We start from the raw sequence: 21,379 nt of genomic DNA, 5'->3' as shown, positions 1-21,379 counted from the left end.
ACTTGCATTTGTTCTTTTTATGCCTTTTTTTCATGAATAAATATGTCTATTTTAAAAATGTTTGCTTGCCATCTTTAAGTAAGACTGATGCTTGTTCAGACTGTAATGGGTAAGAGCATTTTATTTACAGTGGCCAAAAAACACATTTATTTCAAAGGTTTTAAGACATAATACACAGCAGAGTCACTGAAATAAGGATGAGAAGCAGAATTTTGACTGTTGACCTAACTCTGCTGTTGTCAGTGCCAATATATATTGTATTGTGTTACCCATTAAGGCCTGTTCGACTGCGTAAACGACCGACAGGTATAAAATCAAATCCAGTCTATGATTGTAACCCGTTTTGTCTTCTGTTGACCGTATGAGAAAGGGTGGAAGAACGTTGATAAAACTATTCTGCCTTTTACTTCTTTGCAACCACAAGGACAGCAGAAGGCACCAAACCTAAGAAAAAGGGAAAACAAGGCCTGTAAGTGAAACAAACCCCATATCTACATCCAATTTACCAAGGAACATAAAAGCTACTCCAAAGGTCAGGCTGAAGGGAGCACAAATCACACCATAAGACAAAAATCTATATGGCTTTATGCTTCCTTATTGGACCCAGATGCCCTGACAATGCAGTCTCTTGCTACAGTACAAAGTCAGATTTTTATATGCGGTCAGGTTACAAATTATAGAAAAAAAGGCCACAAAGCGTCTTAAGATATTGAGCCACAACAAGCATTTAGAACAGCTTTAACACATTTTGGCATAGAAGTCTCTGGAACCTTTGCTCAAACGTTGATCTCTAATATGCCAAAAGATATTCCCTTAATTAATGATTTGATGCTGCAGCTGAAGAACGCTGTAACACATTGGTCTAAAATCCTGCAGATGTTAAATAAGATTGGCGCTGTTTTACATGTAGTGAAATGTAGTGAAAGCCCTAACATTCGATTTACATCAAACCATTCAGTAAACTTTAATGCCTTGAGTTTAGGAACAACCTGATGGTCTGGTTTTATACATACTGTGCATCAGTGACTTACTTGCACAAACATTTCTGCATTATAACTATGACTCTACTCTAAAAGCAATGGTTTATCCTCAGTGTCTGCGTTAGCTCCCAAAAATAAAAAGTGATTCTATATGAACCTCTAAAAAAAGAACCTTTTAGTAAACAGGAGAAAAACGTCTGACTGTAGAATTTGCTAAAACAATGCTATCGGTAGTGCAAGAATAATCATAGCCATGAATGCAAGTAGCTCAGAACTCCTCAAACATAATTTTTTCTTACCCAGCTCTTGTAGAGGTTTCTCCATGTCAAGGTCAGTGTAGACACGGCGGGGATAAGGGGACAGGAGGGTAAAGTCCTCACCCTCAGAACTGTTCATCTGTACATACACTCGCACTGCAGCCAGAGGTTCCTGGGCCTTAAAGACTGCCATCAGTGCAGAGCCGTCCAACAGACGAACCTAATACAGGGGAGGCGAAGTGGGATGTCAGCTGTAGAACTCTTTACAAAGACAAGTCTGAAATAGACAGAAAACTCTGAACATATTTACCTGTATCCGACATTCATCGTAGTCTTTCTTGGCTGGGGGAGGGCCCTGGTTCTCAGGAGACTGAGGAGTGGCCTCAGATGGAGGAGATGTTGAGGCTGTACTCGAAGAGCTGCCGCCAAACTGTGAAAAGACCATATGTAATCAGTCTAAACAAGCAATAATGTGAGAGTATTTTTTTTTTAAGAATATCTTTTTTCATCTTTTCAGTTGCCATTATTTTCGGCTCAAACGTTAGCTCCACCCCTTTTACTTAAAAAGCAACTTGCGTGTTATACATAATTTCTAGAAGCCCTATAAACATCTAAAATGTTACAATCAGCACCACTAAATGATATTAGCAGAACAACAAGAAGATTTGTGTCAAGACATCTGCGAAATGCATACTAAAAGTAGTGCTGCTTGGTTTTACCAACCTAAGCCCTAAAATATCCCTGTGATTGAAGTGGAAAAGCAGGAAGCCAGCTGCATCTCACTGGTCAACTAAACAGGAAATTAAATCGGTAAAATAAATACCTTGCGTGCTCTCTCTTCTCTGTCGCGTGCAATCTTCTCTTTGACTCTTTGCCTGAAAAAGATCAAGCACCAAATGAGAACAGAAAAGCTGCACTATAAAGATCTTTGGCACAGTTTATGATCCAATGCCCGCAGTACTTGGCCATTCTGTCCTCCATTTTCTCTCTTCTGCGCTGTTCAGCCAGCTGCTTCATTTCATCGTCCTGCAGCTTCTGTCGGACCTGCTGCAGCTCCTGGCCATGTTTCCTCCTTTGTTTCTCCCTCTCCACCTCCTCCTGTCGCTCCCGTTCTCTCCTCTCCTCCTGCTTCACCCTCATCAACTCCTCAAGCCTAAGCATTAATGGAAAACTTCAGCAAATTTCTTCAACACATCTTTTACCCAAAATTGCAAACCCTTTTCTTGTCACCAACCTCTTTATTTGTTCTTTCTTTTCCTCTTCTGTCATTGGTCGTTTGCCATCTTCCGTTTCAAATGTCTCCTCAGCAGCTGGGTTTCATATATGATGAAACCGAAAAGCAACAGTCAAACTTAGATTTAATTAGTGCATTAATAAGCGATATTAAGTAAGTGCAAAATTCAGCTATTCCAATGAAAATTTTGTTGTGTCAATTAAAAAAAAAACATATATTAACTTATTAGTATGAAAGCTTTTTTTTAAATCAACAACAACAAAAAAATAACACCATAGCCTGGCTAAAATTTGGCTTTAAACAGGGTGGGGAGAATAATGAATAGCTACCAGATACCAGTCAATTTTAAGGCTTCTGAAAAACACTTATAATTTCACCTTCCAACATGACAATGACCTGAAGCACACCCAGAGATTAACAAAATAATGGCTTCACCAAAACAAGATCATGGTTTTGGAATAATCCAGAGTTAGATTAATAATTAGAGTCCAAATCTAATTCCAATTGGCAGTCTGTGAGGTCACCTGAAGAGAGCTGTGCACAGGAGATGCCCTACCATTTTGACAAGGTTAAGCTGCTAAAGGGAATAATGGCAAAATATTGTTGTCAAGATGTGACAAACTGATTGACTTTAACCCACAAAAGATTGAATATTGTGATAAAATCTAAAGGTGTTTCAACTAAGTATTAGATTAGGGGTGAACACATCATGCAATCAATTTATTGTACGATTTTTGTTTTTATCTCCCCCCCCCCCAAATGATTCTTATTTGTCACTTAAGTATATAGCTTGTAATTTTACAATAAAGGTGGAAAAGGATCTGACAGGATTTATATTGGTTTCAATTTTATATCACAAACCATGCCATTTTAACAGGGGTGTGTAGACGTCTTATATCCACTGTTACAATACACGCACTGCTTAACAGATGTGCTTGTCAAAATGCATTGTGTTGGTTTATCAGACTCAAACGTGCGCTGCACAAAAAAAATGTATCCAAAGTATATTGTGACAAAATTTATCACCAGGTCATTATTCTGTTTACAGTCAATATGACTACGTTTTGTTTTACTTCATTCTGAAATTGTACAAGAACGTCATGCAAATATGCTCTTACACTCAGTGGGTTCAGATGCAGGCTGGGACAGGCTTTCTTGTTCTGATGAGCCTAGAACATTCCCTGTTGGTGGCACGTACGGCTCATCTATGTCTGGATCATTCTCGTGTTCCATCAGCCTTGTGAAAGACAAAGAGGTGAATGAAAACAAAGCTACAACAATGATCACTACAGCAGTGACTCCATTACACTTACCAGTCCATAGCTCTCTCAATGCCCTGGTTGCCAGTGTGTGCTACAGCCTTCTCCCTTTCACAGCAACACAGGAATTAATTATTAGAGATATTAATTCTTGCATTAATAATTAATTATTAATGCAAGAGAATCATACAATTCATCCTAGCCAGCAAAACTGATTACTTACGCTCTGTTTCTTTCGAAACCCATCTCCAGGAGGCTTTCTAACGTCGTGTACTCCGCCATTCTGTTGAAAATAAAATAAAAATAAACAAATAAATAAATATTACACGAGTTTATTACATCCAACTACAGCATCTCGGGGTGTTGGCATGATTTTAGCCTAAATTAACTTCCCTCGTCTAATGTTTAACGTTTACTAGTTTTTGATAAAAAACGATTTGATAACTTGGTAAACATGGAACACCCCCCCCCCCCCAGGACAGTTAGTAAAGTATAATGCCTGTTTTTTTTTTATTGCTTTGTTAGCAGATTAGGCGAATAAGTTCACTTAATAGTAAAAACTAAGTGCTTACATTAATGTCACACCTTTTTTTAAAAAAAAATATGCCTAATACCACATATAAACTACGCTTCATCAAAAAAAACCAAGGTAAATGCTGCTAGCTAGCAGAGAGCTAACCGGCTAACCTGTGCATTGTCAACCAACCTCCTGGATTCATAACCTAGCTAACAAGAGCTACTGATAAACTTCACAAAAACCTACACATATCGGGCCGCGTTGCATTTTAAAAATACAAGCCAATCTTAAATATTAACTCCATACAAATATTCCCAAAGTGCTATAATCACTTAAATCGTTTTAATAATCTATTAGCCATGTTAGCCAGTTAGCATAACAGTTTCTTACATAGCAACCCTCCCGTCCTCACACAATTACGGCAAAACAACGGGGACAAACTGTCCAAAAGCGATTCGCTTTGCGTTTCCCGAAACCACGCCTGAGATTTTAAAGTCATCTCTATTTACTACATGAATGATAGTTATAATACATTTATAACATAACATAATATAAGTAATATAATATAATACAATATGGATGTGGTAGCATAGTGTTTAAGGTGTCGACTATTAACCAGAAGGTCATGGGTTCGAATCCCAGGTCCACCAAGCTGCCACTGCTGTGCCCCTGAGCAAGGCCCTTAACCCTCAGTTGCTCAGTTGTATAAATTGTAATTCACTCTGGATAAGGGTCTGCTAAATGCCTGAAATGTAAATGTATAATACAAGTTGATTACCTCTAAACTGACGTTTGGTTAGTGTATTGAGTAAGGAATAAAACACAGGGAATGCTGTAAAGGAAAATAAACAACAATTAGGTGTTGTTATGGAGTTTGACATGAAGCTGAGTTACATTATCCACCAAAAGCTGATTATTTGTTTGTTTTTGTTTTCTGCAGGATGTGTTTACTTCCCATACCACAGTAATTCGTAAACAATACTTGTAATTTTTGAATGATAAAACATGCTGCACTATATGACCAAACTCACGTGGACATCCGATCATCAGACACCTATGAGTTTTTTACCCCAAATTGTTGCCACAATGTTGGAGACACACAACTATACATGATGACTTTTTATGCTGTATGCATTACTAAGTTTGTGTTCAGTGTCCACCATTGAAGTGAATTAATACTTACGATAGTAATTATAACGTTTTAGATCAGGTGCATTAATATAAACCTGTGATTTGTCTTTTTTCCAGAACTGTCAGTGCTGCTATAATTAAAAAAATAACCAACACCTTCTGACCAAGTGCCAAGGTTTAATGTATTTATAATAAAATTTGCAAACCCGGGTGGAGTATAGGGAGTGGGGTTTGTTACTTATTGAGAGCCTGAATGTGTAATAATCTACTAACCACTGCAACACTCAGCAAACATACAATAAGGAACTCAGGACAGCTCACTGAAGGCTGTCTATCAAAGCTGTTCTCTCCCAATTTTTTTTTACTCCTGCTCTTTGTCCAGATTTTAGCCACTAAAAGCAACTTGGTCAGCTCACATGTAGACGTTTGTGCTGTTTTATATTTGAACTCTTTAGAAACTGAGGACATTTTCTGCTACATATATTATCATATAAACTGAAAGCTGTAAAGGTATGTGGGAAAATTCATTTGAAAGGTGGTTATAGAAAATCATTAAGAATTTGTACAGTAGTTGTTGAATAATGAGTTATTGTTCTTCATGTGGGGAAAAGGTTTCACTAGAAATACATCAGGTTCTAAACATACAGTACAAGCTAAACCGCCTTCTAATTTACAGTGAAAACCTATTTACTGTTTTGTAAATTCTGTGAACCCCAATGTTACATTAATTAAAACAATTTCTTTAACATATTTTAAAGCCTGCTGTTATGGAGGTCAAAGTGCCTACATTCAAATTGTTTTATTACTGGAGCTAGAAGTGGGTAAAGTTCATGGTCCAAGTACTTGACATACTGAGGGCACAGAACAGATAGGCTTGTTAGACATAGAAGAACATATAGAAGCACAGGTGACACTGCAGAAGATCTAAAATGAAAAAGGACACAGAGACATTGGAAACCATTTACTGAGTAAGTAGCAAGTTAAAATGTCCTTCATCTTTAGACTGTTATTAATGGCTGTGGTATTTATTTATTTATTTATTTATTTGCTATTTTGGTTGTGTTCCTATATTTGTTAAACTTTTCTGAATGTATACCAGATGACCTCCATCTACAAGCTGCATTTGCAAATGCAGACACCATTTTCAGGTCCAGATGTGGTGCTCGCTGGATGTAACAGTCTCTCCATTTGGAAGATTTCTAATTGCCAGTGGAGGAGCTGTTACCTGCAGAGAGTCACCAAGAGCTGCCCCAAGACGCCACAGACAGTCAGCACTCTTCAAACTGCTAATGAACTTATAAACTACTAATAAACTCATTAAAAATAAAATGCAGTGTTTGGGTTTTATTGTAAGATTAGACTTTTGATATTTTCACTATTATTGACATTATTTGGTTCTCTGGGTTCTACCTTTGTTGAAAGCAGTGAAATGTCCCCAGTGCTTTTGGTGTTCACAATAAAAGGTCACCACAAAGATGTTCTCTTCCTGGCCTGGTAATTTCAGCACTGAAGGGAACGATGGCTCTATTATGTCTGCTGCATTCACAACAACCTGGAGCTGAACATGCTCAAAACTGTGGAGATGATAGAAGACTTCAGGAGAAACTCCCCTTCCCTCCACCCCACTCACCATTTTAGACAGCACTGTGGCTGCACTGAGTCATTCCAGTTCCTGGGAATCTCCCAGGACCTGAAGTGGGACATTGAAATTGACTCCATTGTGAAAAAGGACCAGCAGAGGTTGTACTTCCTTTGTCAGCTGAAAAATTTCAACCTGCCACAGGCAAAGATAACACTGTTATTGAGTCTGTTCTGTGCTCTTCTATAACTGTTTGGTTTCGGTCAGCCAGCAAATCAGATTTAAGTAGACTGTAGCGGACTGTTAGGACAGCAGAAAGGATCATTGATGTTCACCTGCCCAACCTTCGGGACTTGTGCAAATCTGGAGTGAAGAAATGGGCAGGTAACATTACCTCGACCACAACCTGTTTGCACATCTCCCTTCAGGAAGACGCTACCGATCTCTGTGCACTAGAACTAGTCACAAAAACATTTTTCCCCCATTCCATATCCGGCTCAAGCAGCTAATACAGGGATTATTACCTGTGTTCTGCAATTCATTCTGTAATTCATTCTCCATCTCTAATTACTCTCTCTTTCTCAAATACTATGTACGTAAACATGTAAATCCTTACTATTTAAATGTTTACTGTTCTCATGCCAGCTATGTATATATGTACATATGTATGTATGTACTGTATGTATATATGTACATATGTACGTATGTATGTATGTATGTATGTATATATGTATGGGTGTATGTATATATGTATGTATGTACATAAAATACACAAATAAAGCTGATTCTGATTCTGATTCAGATTCTATTAGCATTCTATTACCACTTTATCTTCAAAATGTGTAAATCAAGTGGACCACAAAAAGTTGTCACTTTAGAGAGGTCTGAGTTCATTTGTTGGGTTCACATATGCAGGAAACACATTTTCACATGCTGCATGTGAGAGAGAAATTCTTTTTTAAGTAAATACAATTATTTAAATCAAGCGATCATGTTACATTTTGCCTCATCTTTTGTCAGTAATGATTATTCAAAGGACACTAAACATATATATATATATATATATATATATATATATATATATATATATATATATATATATATATATATATAAAAACAAAAAAATAAATGTAAAAAAATATATATGTATATAAATTCTTTTTTTTTTTTTTTACTTTTTTTTTTTTACATTTATCTACATAACTGAATAACTAAACCTTTACAGTTATGCTATAATTTACACATTATATTGTGTTGCATTTAAAATGACTGATTTTTAGCACTTTTAAATAAATCTGCATCGTTTAACAAACACAAAGCAAGAAGATAAACAGTGTAGATCGGATTTGCATGTAATTTGCCTCGTGGACGCGAGAGTGCAGATGTGACAAGCAGCAGGCGAAACACGTGAGGGCGCGTGCACACACTAAACACACCCTGACACATGGACTGGACACAATTAGGCCTCAGAATGCACTAAATTTCAACCAATAACCAACCACTCACTCACTCATCATCTTCTTCTCTTATCCGAACTACCTCGGGTCACGGGGAGCCTGTGCCTATCTCAGGCGTCATCGGGCATCAAGGCAGGATACACCCTGGACGGAGTGCCAACCCATAATAACCAACCAATACTAACCAATAAAATAAAACACCATAACACCTTGCTTTACATTTCAACATGTGATTAGCTAGTATAGTACAACGAAATTTTTGGGATTTTTTTTGGTAATCTGTCAGCATCGTATAAAACGGAGCAACGTATAAAACGGAGCAATATCGAAATATTATGTTACCATATATAATAAAAAAATAAACAGTATACCACATTCGGTCTTTATTATACATGTAAAATGTGTTTAACTGTATTATAAAAACATTTTTTTTTACAGCTAAATACAGGTAATATGTAGGAAGTACCCAACCTGTAGTTAAGATACATATTTAACACGGAAGTGTGCGGTTTAGAATATGGGGACTTTTATTATGAAATGAAGACTTCCGCTTATCTACTTCATGCGGAGTTCAGTTGGCGCAGTTTGTGCCTCATAACCAACAGAACGACTTTTGTTTTCATAGAGGAAATAGAACTGGAACTTCGCGGCCACGGTCTCCAGATTGTCCACAGCTTCACAATCTAGGATATTTTTTTAAAAACAGAAGTCTGTCGTAGACGAACTTTGGTGATTCATTAGCAGCAGGGAGGTGGCAGTAAAACACGGGCGGAACCGCGTCAACTTTACAGCAGTAAAGTCTCCTGTCTGTCTGTCTGCGTGAACAGCGCGTTTTTACACCTGTTTGTTTTGTCCGAAAGATTGTAGTAGTAGCCTATTTTTGTAGCCACCATGTTTAGCTGGTCCAAAGGGAACGGGAAGAAGGAGCCGGAGCTTTTTCAAAATGTCTCCGAGGGGCTGAAGCGCCTGTACCGCCACAAGCTCTTCCCTTTAGAGGACACCTACCGCTTCCACGACTTCCACTCCCCGGCCCTGGAGGATGCCGACTTCGATAATAAGCCCATGGTGCTTCTGGTCGGTCAGTATTCCACCGGAAAAACGACCTTCATCCGGCACCTGATGGAGCAGGATTTCCCCGGGATGCGAATAGGACCAGAGCCCACTACGGATTCCTTCATAGCGGTGATGCACGGCGATCAGGAGGGGATCATACCGGGCAACGCGCTGGTGGTGGACCCGAAAAAACCCTTCAGAAAACTCAACGCATTCGGAAACGCGTTCCTCAACAGGTAGAAATCAAGAGACATGTTTTTATGTTACTGATCCACCACATACAGCCTCCTGACTGCTTAATGCACGTCAGTGTCCCAGGACTGGAAATCTATGAGCCAAATATCAAGTTTAACACTGTGAGCCTATTATTCTGTGATCTGATCTAATGTTGATCATGTTATCCAGTAATTTGGTTCCACATTGTTATCCTGTAGGCTGGTTTAACAGTATGATCTGATCTAACACTGATCTTGTAATCCTGTAGTCTGGTATAAAAACATGTTCTAATAAAACATCTAGGCTAGATAGATCATTAGTTATGGCAATAGCTAAGGTAATTCTCAATACAAAAACTCAAGGTGACCCGCTGCAAGCAGCCACCCGTAAACATTCATTTGGAAAATAGCTTGGTGTTTAAATGTCAGAGATTTAGTACCTCTGAGAAAAAGGGTACTTAACTGTCAATGGGATCTTTAGTATGTTTCTTTAACCTTTGAAGATTTGCTCTTAAAACTAATTACAGTTTACTTAAGCACTGTCAATAAGTTTTAATGGTATGCCTTTTCTTGTGTAAGATGTTTAATATATACTCTTGAACATATCAGAAGTGTCGTGTTGTTCCACGACAGTCTGTGGACCAGATGAAGTGGTTCTGGGCCAGGGTTGGGTTGTTACACATTTGCAATCAGGGTGTGTTTGGGATTCACGTCACTACAGCTGCATAATCTGGAAAATCTTTGAATTTCATTGTATTAAAGTTTGGCCCAGGTACTCATTGGTGAACCCATGATGTAACCTTGTTAAAGAATAATCTTTTATTAGGAAATGTTTAGCTTCAATGTGATTGACACCCCATCAGTGAGGCATAGATGTGATATTTTTGAGCATTGGTTTGGATGATTGTGTCCCAGATGTTTTCAGACTACTGGGTCATGTCTGTATGGTGAATCAACAATCATTCACAGAAACTCTTGCTAACATTTACGCATACTGGCTTATTAATATTAGCATGACTAGAGCCAATCTTGTGATAATGATTAACCAATGATCTAGTGAGAAGCCACAGAAGTCACTTTAATTTATGTTGCTGATAAACTGCATCCTGATAACACATCTGGCCACTATCCTGGCCATCAATTACTTCTTCTGACTGTGAAGTACTGAAAGTGAAACAGTTGATCTGTTCTCCTGGTAGGGGTTTTCCAGCCCATTTTGACTTCAGGTGCCACAGAAAGTGCCCAGATTTTGTCTCAAATAAGTGTGGTTAAATTTGACAATACTCTTCCTCGTATGTTGTATTCGTGTCTAGTTTCCTAGACATGAGGTGATGACGAGTCACTTAGACGAGTCACACACAGAAAGGTCAATGGAAAGCCACCATTATTTAGTGACATACTCATACTAACACTCACATACACACTGGTAGGTGGGACTATCTATGTTATCTAATGAAAAGAGCTTGTCTAACCAAGAGCATGGACTGATATTAGAGTTTCTTCTCGGATGAGGCAGAATTAACCTCACTTATTACCTTTAGATCAACAGAAGCTTCTTGTTTTAAATGTCTTCATAATATACTTTTTGGTATTTCACAATAAGCCAAAGCCTCACTTGGGGGCAGCCAAGATTTCACTATTCTGATGTTTTTCATTACATTTCTGCTTCTTCATTCAGCCATCAGTCAGTTGTTTCTCAAAACTAAAGATAGCGTGAATATGATAAACATGATACTTTTTTTGGGAACTGACACTGCAAGATATCGTGCAACTGCCAGTAAAAAATCTACATGTGCTGAAGCAGGATTTTTGTCCCCAAACAAAACATGCATTAAGGCAGGTTAGTGCATGGGTTAGTTCTTATGGGTGTTAACTGTCCCTTCCCCTGACCTTTAATGGGTGCACTCCGGAGAGAAATGTCACCATCAGCCCTGTGGAGTTTAAGGTCGGTCAGAAGGAAGAGTGAAACAGGAATTAATTTACCTAGCCTGCACTTTTGTGTAATCACTTTTTTGTTTCCTGTAATTGCTGTATGGCCCTCATGTGTCAGTGCTTCTCTTTTATTCTGTGTCTGATCCCTATCATTCTCTGGTTACTGCTTACTTTGCTGGAAGCATGACTGGACCTGAACTAGCAGGCTTTCTTAAACTACACCACACATACACACCCTTGTTCAGAATTACTGCATGAAACAATCTCTAGTTACAGGGTTTATGGTTGTCCTTAGAATTACGTGCACAGTTAAGGTAAAACAGACGGACTTTTTTTTTTCTGCTTGGTTTCTCTGCTGTTGCTCATTTAAAAAAAAAAAAAAAAAATTTTAGTCTCAAATTTATCATTTCATTTAAAGCATGCAAAATCTTCACTAGTAGGTTAAATCCTTGATTTGCTTTCCATTTACTTTCTTTGTAAGAGAGCTGTATCTCCTACCGTCATGCCCTCATGCTTAGTGTACAGTTCCACTGTACATAACGTTAGGTTTTCACTCTAAACTCAGTGTGGACATTTCCCACCCACTGCTAGATCTCCCCTAAACACCAACAGAGGAGGATGATGACTGCTTTGTACTCCTGCGTGTGCATTTGTGTTGCAACACAAAGATGGGGGATTATGGGCAAGCATGGTATGCAGAAACATGCTAGGTTGCTTCTTGCCATAGAGGCAGGTGAGCGTAACTTCAGCGCTGTGCATCGACTGGCCTTCAGGTGAAAGCTGATTGATTGACAGGTTGATTTGGTTGCTTTGCATGAAAACACTGTGAGTTAATGTGACATTCTTTAAATGCTTTTAATAAAATTCAGATTGATATTATTCAATTAAGAGTAGCACTGCTCCAAATATGTCTTAAGAGTAAACACTAAAATGTTAACAATAAAGTCTAATCAGTCTTATTCTCATTGCATCCCTAACTGCTTTTTGAAAGTTTTGCTTCTTGTTTTTTTTTTTTCTTCTTGTGGTTTGTATACCCCAAATGTATGTGCTTGTATTAAGTGCAAGTATGACTACACCCTGTGAGCGTCTGTGCAGAACGCTCTGACAAGCTTGCTGAAATGCTCTTGCAGATGTTTAAAATAAGACCTGAAGGCTTGCACATACTTCCTCTGAGATATGAAAAACAACTTCCAACGTTCATTTTGAGGCACTGCATGTTCTCCAGCAGGGTTATACACTTGGAGGAAAGCAGTAACTTTGTTTCACACGCACCCAGAGACGCTCTGATTAACTAGGAAGTGATAAATGCCGTTCCTCTCACTAGAACTTTGAACTGACGTTCTCTCACGGATAGGGCTGAGGCTTTTCTGTTGCACAATTTGCAAGGATTTTCAGCTGTTTCGGAAGAATGTTCTGGCAGTGTCTCATTCGTTATGACTAAGCTTGGCTTGTGCTTTGAATGTGAATTCTGAATGAGTGTTAATTCAGAACAGAGTAGCAGAACAAAGGAAGGGTGTGTATGTATGTGTGTGTATGTATATGTGTGTGTGTGTATGTGAACGTGACATGACATATGGCTAAGTATGGTGACCCATACTCAGAATTTGTTCTCTGCGTTTAACCTATCCAAAGTGCACACACACCGTGAAACACACCCAGAGCAGTGGGCAGCCATTTATGCTGCGGCGCTCGGGGAGCAGTTGGGTGGGTTCGGTGCCTTGCTCAAGGGCACCTCAGTTGTGCCCGAGACTCGAACCCACATTAGGGTTAGGAGTCAGACTCTCTAACCAGTAGGCCACGACTTCCCCCACTGTGAGTGTGTATATGTATATATGTATGTGTGTTTATGTGATAATAAGCTTGATGTTTGTGTCTGTTTTTTAACTTAACGCTTTTTATAGAACACAATGTAAACATTTCACTGCAGGAATGTCTTCTCTAGGTTGTGCCAGTAATCTGATATTTGACATGAACAAATAAATTATGCTTATGATTCTAGTTTGTGTGACAACATGAATTTCCATTTTCTCTAAGGTCTCACACACAGGAAATTATTGTTTGCATTGGACAGACAGTAAATACCACTTTGAATCCAACACACACACACACACACACACAGTATGTATAGCACAATATAGCAGATATTCTATCTTCTTTCTAACATATTTCTTATGACAGAAGATTCACAAACTCTTAGAGCAGTATTATGAGTCATGTGATCCATGTGTGATTGAAACCGACCTTGGGCAAACTCATCAAACCTGTTTTACCAATTTATATGCTTTTTTTTCCCCTCTCTTCTCCTTCTCCCTCTTCTTGCTTTCTCTTTCTGTAGGTTTATGTGCGCACAGCTGAGGAACCCTGTTCTAGAGAGTATCAGTATCATCGATACCCCAGGCATCCTGTCGGGGGAGAAACAGAGGATAAGCCGAGGTCAGCGACTCCCCTGGGGCAGATTTCTCTCTGGATTTCTTTTTTCTTTCTCTCTTATGTTGTCTCTTGCACAATCTCTACATTCGGAGTCACGGTTAATCTAATTTAAAGTTGCCTTATTTCCCACACGGTCGTCTTCAGCACAGTGTGTAAAACAAATGTGCGGCACACCAGAGTGTTTCTCCTCTGTGACTTTCAAAACCACGATGCACTATATACAGTAAAATGCTGCATTTCTCAAAAAATGAAGAAGAAGAAGTGGTAATCAAAGCGGAAGCAAAAGTCCCTGAACTCCATCAATCCACCGCACACTTCTTATGACCAGGACTTGCATGCCATAACACTTATTTAGAGGGCACTGCCAGGGGAATATAAGAGGATATTAAGTCACTAAAGTGTAACCACAAGTTTGACTTCTCTTATTTTCATATCATAGTGAAAGTCGGAGAAACCAGAGAAACGGTTTAATTTGATGACAGAAAAGCTTCTTGTTAAAGTATATTATATTTAGTTTCCACAGATCCAGCCTGAATTCACACACACACACATACACGCATACAAAAACACACATGCACTTTACATTTCATGCATGCTTTTAGTAAGACATGTGCTTGCATAAAGGGGGCACGATGGCTTAGTGGTTAGCACGTTCGCCTCACACCTCCAGGGTTGGGGGTTCGATTCCCGCCTCCACCTTGTGTGTGTGGAGTTTGCATGTTCTCCCCGTGCCTCGGGGGTTTCCTCCGGGTACTCCGGTTTCCTCCCCAGGTCCAAAGACATGCATGGTAGGTTGATTGGCATCTCTGGAAAATTGTCCGTAGTGTTGATTGGCATCTCTGGAAAAATGCCCAATGACGACTGAGATGACGCACAGGCTCCCCGTGACCCGAGGTAGTTCGGCTAAGCGGTAGAAAATGAATGAATGAATGAATGTTCTTGCATAGCAGCATGTCTTGTGTGTAGCTAGGGCTTTCCCCGTTGTTTACACCTTCTTTAAAATAATGTACCATGACAGTCAGCGGCACAATGACATGCTGAAGGTTTCATATCTAGTTCTTCAATGTGATTTCTACGAACTGTATGCTGTATAGATATCAGCACGTCACACTTTACACTGCCTTAATGAGCAACTGCTTTACTTTTATTTGTCTAGCACTATGAACAACGTTGGCACGAAGCAGCATTACAGAAATCCGGTTGTAAATTTAAATCCCTAATAAATATGCCAGAGGCGACTGTGACAAGGAGGAACTTCTTCCAGCGATGTAAGCAAGCTCAAAGAAAACTTGTTCTCTTCAGTGTGACACCGGATAGTGTGGATAATAAATCTCTACGGTACACTGATGTAGAAGAATAGAGATTATTAGTAGCAAGCGTGTTGAAAGGATGTTCAGTATTTCAACTTATTTTGAATAGCAGCCCTGGGATGAGCACAGGAAAGTCTTCATGATCATTGTAACAGTAAAGCACAAATCTATTGTATACAGGACAGATTACAGATTACCAGGGTGTGTTTTTGGCATAAACCGGCTTTTGGGAAGTGCACAGCAGCAGAAAAGGAGTCACAAGTGTAGTACACTTCCAGAGCATCAGGATAAATCAGGCAAGTCAAACCGGATGAGAGGAGAGACAACAGTAGACGTTTATCAGAATCTGGAGGGTCAGAATGCACGTACAGCTTGACCTGCCTTGCTATAAAAGGTTGCCCACTCACTACCATTTCAGCGGTTTAACCGATTAATGTTTAGCTAAGTTTGTTGACCTCTTTTTAGAATATCATGACTCTCAAATCACGTGTTCCATATAGCACTTGAATAGCACTTTTAGCTTCTTTTTGTCCCGCCAGAGAAACTCCTTCTTTCATGGGTAGAGTTATAGATCAGTCATGTGCTCTCTGTCGAGATATGGATGGTCCACTGTTTGTTTGTTGTCAGGCCATGCGTTATAATGAGTATTCCCTCCACAAGAAGTCTTCACTTAGGTCATAGTAACATAGTGCCTTTTTTAGGTGCACCGGTCCTTTAAGAATAATACATAACCACAAACACAGGCATTACTGTGTTTGAAAGTTTTGTGTGAGTTATGAAGAACTGTGAAACTCAAAGCATTTTCAATTCAGTTCTTTATGCTGCTCAGTAAAGAGGCGCTTCGATACACATTTGGTTTGGATGTCGCTTCAGGCATGATTTCCTGTCAGTGACCCCAACCCTCATCCGCTATGATTGGACCAATGCAGAGTTTGGACTCTTGAGCCTGTTTGAGCTCACTGTAACCCTAAGGAGGAAATGGCACATCCAGCTGCAGCAGTTTGGGAGCTGACACGGCACATAATCAGTGCTAGCATGACTGACTTAAAGGGACTGCACTCAAAAGGTTTTTGTGTTCAATCCTTTACCGGAGTTAATGTTGTAACCTCATACCTTTTGCTGCATTTTCCTTGTTCTGGCTGTTTTATTTATTCATTACCACAGTCTGAAACACTTGATGTTTGACTCATTGCAGCATGGTTTGTCTCATTGCGGCACACTAGTTGTTGACATGTTTTTAGGATCATCTACAACTCACATTGTGCTGCTGCTTTCTGCTGAGGCGTCTGTTTGTGACAGATTTTAGAGTGTCTACGGGGGACGATTGTGGGCTTCAGAAAGAGTGGTTAATTCTACTGATTTTTTTTTTTTATTTTTTATAAAAAAAATGTTTCCCCCTAGTCTCTGTTAGTCATTGTTTAATAAACATAACACCAATTTTGTTTTGTTGAGTTCCATTTAAACAAACATGTTTATTATACACGTAGTAATTTATTAAATATGCCTAATTTCTAAAATAATTATTTGTAAAATAAATGTGTACTGAGAGTTGAATTATGATGTTAAAGGAGTCCCTGGATGCAAAGTGTTTGAGAACATTTTTAAGTGAGAAAACTTGCACTCGTCTGCATTTCTTCACTGGATAACTGGAATCATCTTTGACTCATAGAATTAAGATGGCTGTTTGGCAGAAAGTTATGTTTCCATTTGAACCCCTGACATGCCCTCATGTTTACTTTACTTTCTCTCTCGCTCACTCACTCGTGCTCTCTCTGTCTTTCGTTTTCTGTCTGTCTCTCTTTCTCTCTCACTTACACACACACACACACACACACACACACACACACACACAAATCTGTGGTAAGCAGAATCTCTGAATACGTGGCTATGTTTTTGGCATTTAACACCAGCTGCAGTCTTCTCAGATCACATGGCAGCATTTCTAATCAAAACCATAATACATTCCCTTCTTTTTATTACCATATGGCTCACTGCCTTCATGCCTGCTGTCTTTCCCTCACCGTGAAACAGATGCTGCATTGTTTTACTTTGCTTTGTGGGTTTGCTTTGTTGTAATTTTTAAAAATGTTCAGAAAGCTCTAGTTGGTTACTCACTACAAAACGGTCTGTCATCATTGCAGCCAAATGCGTCACCTCTACAGCCTACTCTGTTCCACTGTGTCTCAACTGGTTTTCTGTGACTGTGCTGTTCAATGCCGGGATATGATTCTCCATATGCCTTGGAGGATCACAGCACAACAAAGTTTAGCTTTGAACCTCACTTAGCACATTTGGATTTAACACATCAGTTAAAAGCTTTACGGATTAAATTAAAAGGTTTAAGGTTAATACTCCAATAGGTAATATAGAGCTCAAGATATTAGGAATAGTGTATATGGCAAACATGTCATTTAATATTTGACATTATTACAATATGCAGTATATATCCTAAGTGCTTACAAAGTCACAGTATTCCTATATCGCAATATGTCCTTGTCCTCATTAAAGGTTCATCTCTGATTAACCTTTTCCTTTGACTTTTTGTAGGTTATGACTTCGCTGCTGTACTCGAGTGGTTTGCCGAGCGAGTGGACCGCATCATCCTGCTCTTTGATGCCCACAAGCTGGACATCTCAGACGAGTTCTCTGAGGTCATAAAAGCCTTAAAGAACCACGAGGACAAGATGCGCGTCGTTTTGAACAAAGCCGACCAAATCAGCACGCAGCAGCTGATGAGGGTGTACGGTGCCCTCATGTGGTCGTTAGGGAAGATCATTAACACCCCAGAAGTGGTGCGGGTCTACATTGGCTCGTTCTGGGCGCAGCCTCTCCTTGTCCCAGATAACAGGAAGCTGTTTGAGGCTGAGGAGCAGGACCTTTTCCGAGACATCCAGAGTCTTCCACGGAACGCTGCCTTGAGAAAGCTGAATGATCTGATTAAAAGGGCACGTCTTGCCAAGGTAAGGAAAATAAGCATGAAGAATTTTACTCCTGGTTCTTATTACTGAGTCTGCATGCTGAATAGGTATGAGGGGGAGGAAGAGAGAAAGAGAAAGGGCTGTGGATCTGCATTATTTGTTATTTGTTTTATTTAACTGTAATCTCAACAAGTTCTTACATGAGCCACTAAACCTCAGCTGCCTAATCTTTCACCCCATTTATCACAGGAGGTGGTGAAATATATTAATGTCATTGTGTTGCAGGTTCATGCTTATATCATCACCTCTCTAAAAAAAGAGATGCCCAGTATGTTTGGCAAAGACAACAAGAAGAAAGAACTGATTGCCAACCTGGGTGCCATCTATGAGAAGGTCGAAAAAGAACACAACATTTCTCCAGGGGACTTCCCAAACCTCAAGAAGATGCAGGTAACGAGATGCAGCTTCACTCCTATCCCAAGAAAGAAACTAGTCCAAATATATCCATAAAATATAATACATAAATTACTTAAAAATTAATTGCTTTTAATGAGCTTAACTAAAACTAATACAGTAATTTATGCTGTTTTCAATTATGTTCAGTTATTTAAATATGGCAGATTTTACAGTTTACAAAATTAACTGTCTCATGAGGTGAATAGTTAGTAACAGTGCCGCTTATTTCCCTCTACAGGACCTCCTGGCTTCTCAAGACTTTGCCAAGTTCCCCGCCTTGAAGCCCAAACTGCTGGAGGCTGTGGAGGACATGCTGGCCAACGACATTGCCAAGCTCATGGCACTTGTGCGCCAGGAGGAGGCAGCCATGCCTTGTCAGTCAGTGAAAGGCGGAGCCTTTGAGGGCACCATGAACGGGCCATTCGGCCATGGTTATGGTGAGGGTGCTGGTGAAGGCATTGATGAGCTGGAATGGGTTGTAGCTCGTGACAAGCCATCTTATGACGAAATCTTCTACACTCTTTCACCCATTAATGGCAAGGTGTCAGGTAATGCCGCCAAGAAGGAGATGCTGAAGTCCAAGCTGCCGAACACCGTACTCGGCAAGATCTGGAGCCTGGCTGATGTGGACAAAGATGGCTTCCTGGACGATGAGGAGTTTGCACTGGCCAACCATCTAATCAAAGTGAAGCTGGAAGGCTATGAGCTGCCGGCCAAGCTGCCTAATCACCTGGTGCCCCCATCTAAACGCAGGCAAGAGCAGGAGTGACACTCTGGAGCACCCCATTAACTCTTCAGTTATGGCTTGTTTCAGACTTTGACTTCCCCAGCCATTCCAGGATTTCTTCCAAATAGCAGCAGCTTTCATCACTTCAGCTCACAGCATTTAATTAAAGTAAAACGGTTAGGGCTTTTGAGAGACTCTTCTAGTTGCTGTACATAAGGCTTTTGCCCCCAAATTTCTTGTAGTCTAGAGAGGTAGGTAGCAATATTCTACTGTCATTGTGTTATTTTTTTTGTTCAATATGTTTTATGACCATTCATTTCCTCAGAGCTGTTTTTTTTTTTTGTGGTATCTTATCGTGAAAATCTTATCAGCAAATCTTTGACACTCCACTGGGTTATTAAAAGGATGGAATATGCAAGAATGAATATCTGGAATGGCTTTGGATCCAAAGACTGAACATAATCTCAGAACAAAATAAGCCTGTAAAAGACGGGGTTCGGATGTGTTTGAAAACAAGACACCACTTTCAGCAGAGGGTTGTTGGAAAAGATTGGAAAATGCACTTTGCTGGTACTAAGGCAATGGATGGACAGTTTTAGAGGAGCATGGGCCAGGAGAAATTAAGGGTTACTTGGGGGACAAATTAATGTGAAATATATATATATATATATATACATACATACATACAAATGATAAAATATATCCCTATTCTTTGTTTGCAGCCTTAACTTATTCTTCTTTAAATCTGTATTTTTATATGTTGAAATTTGACACTATAAAGCTTTCTCTTGATTTATGTTCCTGCCCCTAAAGACTGTCCTGCAATTTCAGTCTTTTTTAATAGGTGTTGGGATTTCATTTAGTTTATCTCCGCTTATATCAACTCTGCTCTTACTCTGATTATTAAATAAATTGATGTTAATGAAAAACAAACTTCCTGTCATTTGATTGTGTTTTTTTAATGATTGTATTAAACCTCTTTTCCAACCCTGATTCCACCGTGCAACCATATGGGATACCAATATGCAAAAGTATACACCAGTGCCAAAATGAGAGCCACGCACCAGTGACCTTCAATACGCTAAAATTGTAAGGTTAGTTGCCAAGTTCTTTAACTCCCAGTACTTCCAGTAGAGTTTCCCATTCTCCAAACAGTGATCCATTATTAGCCCCATGTTCACTGCTGCAAACATACCAAGTATCTGTGTGCCTGTAGAGCACCAAATATGGCGGCATAAGCTGTGACGGTCTGCACTTCTACTTTTACTTTATGTCAAGGCTCTGACAGTTGTCAGCTTTGTATTTGAGTTTTCCAGGCTCTCTCTTACTGTCACGCTCACTCACTATGTTTATTTGTCATGTGTGGGCATGTTTCAGTGCTACTCTGCTGTAATGAAAGGAGTGGGGAGTGCTTGTAGTGTATTAGCAGTAATGTCATAATGAGACATTTTTCTCAGGCTGCTGGAACTTCTTTAATGGCACTGTGTGACCCTGAAAGATCACTGAAATGCAATACACTATCCTTACATGGCACATTTTGAATGGTTATTGAATGGTTCTGGTAAAGACTACAAATAGTAATCACTGTTACACATGCTCACTAAGGACTTTCCTTCTCTTTCAGTGAGATCCCTAATAAGACGCAATTATTTTAGCCTACCAAAGAGTCCCTGGCATTTTCTTTCACTAAACCGGACACGGTTTATATTGGTACAACAACATTCTAATATTGTTCAGCTGCAATTCTAATGAATTTTGATTACAATTAACTCCAAGTGTTAATAAAAGGCTCATAGGCTCAGACACTGTTAACAAACTACACAAACAGTGCTCAAGTGTTTATTAGATGAAATGTTAGCCTGTCCAAATACATTTTGTTATTAATGTTAGTCATGATTCAAATATTAAACATACCAAAGCACCA

At 39.4% G+C, this 21,379-nt stretch overlaps 2 protein-coding genes across 4 annotated transcripts; one reads left to right on the top strand and one right to left on the bottom strand.

Annotated features, from left to right (window-relative positions):
- Positions 1-101: 101 nt before the first annotated feature.
- ubxn1 (UBX domain protein 1) lies at positions 102-15,464 on the bottom strand. 3 transcript variants are annotated; one of them, XM_060884667.1, is made up of 10 exons: positions 15,460-15,464; positions 3,954-4,013; positions 3,785-3,838; positions 3,590-3,708; positions 2,472-2,547; positions 2,199-2,390; positions 2,061-2,112; positions 1,548-1,667; positions 1,280-1,457; positions 102-444 (listed from the first exon to the last, which is right to left on the bottom strand). In XM_060884667.1, exons 2-10 carry the CDS (start codon positions 4,010-4,012, stop codon positions 404-406), a joined length of 891 nt encoding a protein of 296 aa, XP_060740650.1. In that variant the 5' UTR covers position 4,013; positions 15,460-15,464; the 3' UTR covers positions 102-403. The 3 variants fall into 3 exon arrangements, with proteins under 3 accessions (XP_060740650.1, XP_060740649.1, XP_060740648.1); XM_060884666.1 differs by lacking the exon at positions 15,460-15,464 and adding an exon at positions 4,638-4,710; XM_060884665.1 differs by lacking the exon at positions 15,460-15,464 and adding an exon at positions 4,418-4,513.
- On the top strand, positions 8,956-20,388 carry ehd1a (EH-domain containing 1a). The gene is made up of 5 exons (XM_060884664.1): positions 8,956-9,703; positions 13,950-14,047; positions 17,902-18,314; positions 18,558-18,722; positions 18,967-20,388. Exons 1-5 carry the CDS (start codon positions 9,306-9,308, stop codon positions 19,495-19,497), a joined length of 1,605 nt encoding a protein of 534 aa, XP_060740647.1. The 5' UTR covers positions 8,956-9,305; the 3' UTR covers positions 19,498-20,388.
- Positions 20,389-21,379: the final 991 nt, after the last annotated feature.

Source organism: Tachysurus vachellii, chromosome 13 (genome assembly GCF_030014155.1).
Source record: "Tachysurus vachellii isolate PV-2020 chromosome 13, HZAU_Pvac_v1, whole genome shotgun sequence".
Classification (NCBI taxonomy): Eukaryota; Metazoa; Chordata; class Actinopteri; order Siluriformes; family Bagridae; genus Tachysurus; species Tachysurus vachellii.
This window is presented reverse-complemented; position numbering and strand designations above follow the sequence as displayed.

Coding starts and splice junctions, on each gene's coding strand:
- ubxn1 (XM_060884665.1), bottom strand. CDS start 4,449: ATGAATCCAGGAGGTTGGTTGACAATGCACAG. Junction 3,839..3,953: donor GGTTTCGAAAGAAACAGAGC/GTAAGTAATCAG, acceptor TTGCTGTGAAAG/GGAGAAGGCTGTAGCACACA. Junction 2,113..2,198: donor ATGGAGGACAGAATGGCCAA/GTACTGCGGGCA, acceptor GATCTTTTTCAG/GCAAAGAGTCAAAGAGAAGA.
- ehd1a (XM_060884664.1), top strand. CDS start 9,306: ATGTTTAGCTGGTCCAAAGGGAACGGGAAGAAGGAGCCGGAGCTTTTT. Junction 14,048..17,901: donor GAAACAGAGGATAAGCCGAG/GTCAGCGACTCC, acceptor GACTTTTTGTAG/GTTATGACTTCGCTGCTGTA. Junction 18,723..18,966: donor CAAACCTCAAGAAGATGCAG/GTAACGAGATGC, acceptor TTCCCTCTACAG/GACCTCCTGGCTTCTCAAGA.